Source organism: Triticum dicoccoides, chromosome 2B (genome assembly GCF_002162155.2).
Source record: "Triticum dicoccoides isolate Atlit2015 ecotype Zavitan chromosome 2B, WEW_v2.0, whole genome shotgun sequence".
Taxonomy (NCBI): domain Eukaryota; kingdom Viridiplantae; phylum Streptophyta; class Magnoliopsida; order Poales; family Poaceae; genus Triticum; species Triticum dicoccoides.
Genome location: NC_041383.1, coordinates 357,346,785 through 357,351,183, shown reverse-complemented (window position 1 = coordinate 357,351,183; position 4,399 = coordinate 357,346,785). Strand labels below are relative to the sequence as shown.

The 4,399-nt window shown below is 43.5% G+C and overlaps 1 protein-coding gene across 1 annotated transcript in view; it reads left to right on the top strand.

The window, feature by feature from the left end:
* The window catches only part of LOC119363694 (glycine-rich RNA-binding protein RZ1C-like), a 3,793-nt gene extending 1,078 nt beyond the window's left edge, over window positions 1–2,715 (top strand). The window contains exon 3 of the mRNA XM_037629064.1: window positions 1,599–2,715. Coding sequence (XP_037484961.1) covers window positions 1,599–2,369 — 771 coding nt within the window. The 3' untranslated portion in view covers window positions 2,370–2,715. The remainder of the gene's footprint in view (window positions 1–1,598) is intronic.
* Window positions 2,716–4,399: the final 1,684 nt, after the last annotated feature.

The following is a 4,399-nucleotide window of genomic DNA, read 5'->3' as shown; positions in this document are numbered from 1 at the left end:
GGGGGGGGGGTAATTGTGAAACTGCCGTTTCGCGATTTGCTGTAACTTAGTATTATGTTTGGTTAGCTGTGTCGATAGAACTTTGATGGCTTGTTTTTCGACCTGATGGTTACTCAGTGCATGATTCAGTTATGTTACGTTATTATTGTTGCTTAGGGGTGTCTGGAAGAGCGTGATCTGATAAACAATTTCAGGTTGGACAGTCCTTACTTTCTTTATGGTTCATTCAGTGTTAGGTGGAACCATCTCATTTGCAAGTATGATGATAATTATATTATTAACCTGTTTCTCAACGAATTTCCAAGCATAGCTGTGTTTATTAGCAAGTTATGACGCCTAGGTGTGTTAATTGTTTGTTTATGCTCTTAGCAAAATGCTATTGAGTTTATCTTGTTTTCTAATTTCAATCTAATAGCAGTTACTGATTCACAGAGCCTGCAGTCACCTCCAGTTTTATATTTTAGGAAGTTTTTGAAGTTGAAGGAAATGAAACATATTAGTCAATTCGAGCTCATTGTTATACATTTTTGCGGTGATGGGTCCTATAAAATTCAATATGAAGTAACGGTACTGTTAGCAAATTTGGTAGATGCTTTTGGGCAGAAGCAGTGCTCCTCCTTTGCCATGGCATGGGTAGTGTTTAAGCTGACTAATGTCAGTACATTAAACAAATTTTCATTGCCATGGCTAATCAATTCTACAGAGCTAAACATGACCACAGTGTTGGATATGAAATTAATGCAAGTTTTGCTGCATAATGGAATGCTCTGGATCAGTTCTGATATGAAAGGCAGATGCAGCTTTTTTTGTTGTCCTTGGTTAGTGATTTATTACAAGTGATGCTTCATAGTGAGTGTTGTGTGCTATTTTATTCCTACAGTCGCTTGGAAGGCCATTATTCTCAGTCTTCAAATGCCCCTTCCCCTTCAAATGGACACATACCCGTACATGAACAAAGAGCAGTGATTGATAAGGATGCCTTTAGGTATTGCAACTATGTTTTCCTGAAGGAATGTGGCAGACTAACTAAGGTCCGATTAGCTTTGTGTTAGAACTTCAGGTGTAAAGTTATTGTTTTGTGCCTGCAGCACCGACCAAAGTAACTGGCCTCGTCCAATTTGTTGGATGTGGAGTTTACTCATTCATGTCGCACATGAGCGGCACATGGAAGTGTTCAGTTTGTTTTGTCAGCGCAACTGATATCTTCTAGGACTCATTGATGGCATTGTTGTGGTCACAGTGTCACATGCTTCCAGTTCTGACCTGTTGCCCATGGTAACCAGTTCTGACCTGTCACATGCTTCCAGTTCTGACCTGTTGCCCATAGTATGCCTTCTGGATAGCATTGTTGGGGCAGATAAAGGAGATACTGACATTTACTTACAATAATTGAGCAGTGGCATAAAGATTGACTGTGTTCCTCCAGTCTTGTGAGATAGTTTCACTGGTTACCATGCTTGACATACTGACCAGCTGTCGTCATTTCCCTATGGCCTGATTTGCATGTGCATGCTGTTGCTAGTGTTGGATTTTTTTGGCTGTTCACTATTATATGCAGTTACTATCTTCCCATGAGTTCACTTTCATTGTATGTATAGGTTGTAACAGAAAGAGACACAGGCCGCTCCCGTGGGTTTGGGTTTGTTACATTCTCGGAACCTCGGGCTGTGGATGTTGCGATCCGGGAAATGCACAATGGAGAACTAGATGGTCGGACCATTTCTGTGAACAAAGCTCAACCTAGGATGAACAGTGATGATGGTGGCTATGGATATGGGGGTAGTAGTTACTCATCTGGTGCTAGAGGTGGATATCGTGGTGCAGCTGACATGGTACCCGCTGCAAGTGATGATTGCTTTAAGTGTGGACGCCCTGGACACTGGGCTCGTGAATGTCCTTATTCTGATGGAGGTAGGCCTGGAAGGTACTCTCCCCCTTCCAGGTATGGCAATGGCGCTGGTGGGCGTGGTGACCGCTTTGGAGGATCAGACCGTTTTGGTAATCACTATGTTGATGATCGTTATGATGGTGGCCGCTATGCTGATGATCGTTATGGTGGTGGACGCGATCGCTATCCTCCAGCTGCTGATCGTTTTTCTGGCGACAGATATGGTGCTGGTGATCGTTATGCATCAGGTGGCTTTGCCAGGGATAGAAGCTATGAGAGAGATGGAGGGCGGCCAGGTGGAAGTTATTACCGTGATGAATCTAGAGGCACTGGTGGTTATGGCAGGGGTGGTCCACGTGTGGCGAATGGTGACAGATATGGGAGTGGTGGACCTGCTCGCCTTGGCGCGAGTTACCGAGATAGGCCTGCTCCCTATGATCGTCCCACTCGGGGTGCTCGCTCATATGATGACCGCTACTGATGGAAGGTCACCTTGGAGCAGATCGGAGATTTAATACAAGATTCAGTTCCCAGTTGCTACTACCAGTACTCTCAAGTATCATTCTTTCGAGCAGTTTGTTTAGTTACTTCAGTCCATATGGCAGTACTTAATTATTATTATTATTATGGTCAAACTTTACACTCTAGGCAATGGGCGACACTTGTTGCTTATTGTTATGGTATTGTGTAACTACTCTGCAGTCTAAGTTTGAGTTGTACTACTGTTTTAGTTTTGACTCATTTCGTGTTGTCGGCATTGTCAATCTTTGAGACCGCAGTGCCACATTCTGCCAATCTCTTGACAAATATTGGACCTGCTTATCTGATGTCAGCTTTGTGTTAAAATCTGTTGGTAATATTGGCACTGCACAAGTTGGATGTGCATTTTCAAGATTATGTACCATCTGCTCAAAGCAATGTTGCAGGTTTGTTTTCTCCTAGTTTGTTCAGAACAGCAAGCTTAGACAAATACAGTTAGAGGAATTCACACAGGCACTGGCTGTGTTTGTATGATTCAACTGGTAAATGACGGATGCAATCAGGGAAATTCTACTGGTATAATTGATTTAACCTGGTGGTGCTTGTTGAAGCTCCAATGTACGTATATGTTTTCACCCGCCAAAAGTCTAGTTAGAACTAAGTCCATTTGTGCGAGATAGCATCAACCAAGTCCATTTGTGCGAGATAGCATCAACCAAGTCCATCCTTATGATGCAGGGTGCCTATATAGAGAGGGAGAGAGGGGGGCTAGGCGAGCGGATTTTCAGCGCATGGCGTCCAGTGTGCACGTTATTCTGGGCCTGCCTTCACGCTTCGTGATCGTATCCTGTGCCCACGCTGGAATATTGCACAGTCTACCTTGGATATACAGCCGAATACGGGTACGACATCGGAACAAGACGCGTGAAGGACAAACTTCCTTTTACACGAAAAACCGAATGAGGGTGCCCTTTTACAGAAAACCCCCTCGGGGGCTCCCACGATCGCCAAGGCGATCTGGCGGCGATAGAGGATGAATGAGCGTGAGATGGTGGATTAGCCGGAGCAGAGGGGATCGACTACTGGAGGGGGCTACGAGGTGGCCCTCTTCAGCGGAACGAGATCCTCTGACGTTGGCAATTCCAAGTCTGAGGGATGTTCTTCGCTTGGCACCGTCCATCAACCATCAGACGACAGCAAATTGAAGAAAAATATTAATGCATGTGCAAGCACATTGGAGTATTCATGTACAATTCCGACAAATGCTAGCCCACCAAATGACTTGTTGACTAATGCATGTCTAAAGAAAAAGGAGGTCCAAACAAAGAGTTCAAAACGAAAACAAAATTGGCTTGATAAGAAGCACAAGGCAAGGAAAAAGAGAGAAAGCAGAGCTACATCACAGTTGGTTGAAGAGGTATGTTGCTAAACAATAAAGTGCTTTCGGTGTTATCATTATGTCCATTAATTCTCACAACCTCCAATTTTCTTTCACAGCAAAGATGCGGGAGGTCGGGGAAGTGGCAGGTGGTGGTGGTGGTGCACAAGTTGCAAATGATAGAGTTTATAGGGATAATGCGGAGGTGCCTGAAGGTTACAAGACCAACCTTAGCTTCACTCAGTTGCTGATGGTATAATCTTGCTCCTGTAGTTTAAAAATCTAAAATGATCCTACTAGAGATTGCAAAATCTTGCTCATACGATATTCTTATTTATTTAATTTTCAGGGGCCAATTACAGATGATCTTTTCACTGGGTCATGATGAAGTACTGTTGTTTTTGGGCAAATGAATGAAAGAGCAAACAAGCATTGGTGGGCAAGTTCAGTTCTGGGCAACACTTGACATTGAGTTCAGTCCAAGTTCAGTTCAAGATAACATTTTGCCATATCTCCCAGAGATATATTACCCTATTTTGGCATCTATTTTGTTCTATATGCAAGACCTCTGTTGAAGTGTCACTTTATATGATAGTTGTACATTCAACAGCCAAATCAAGCATTGTGACTTGTTGGTCTTTGTAGTCCTGGAA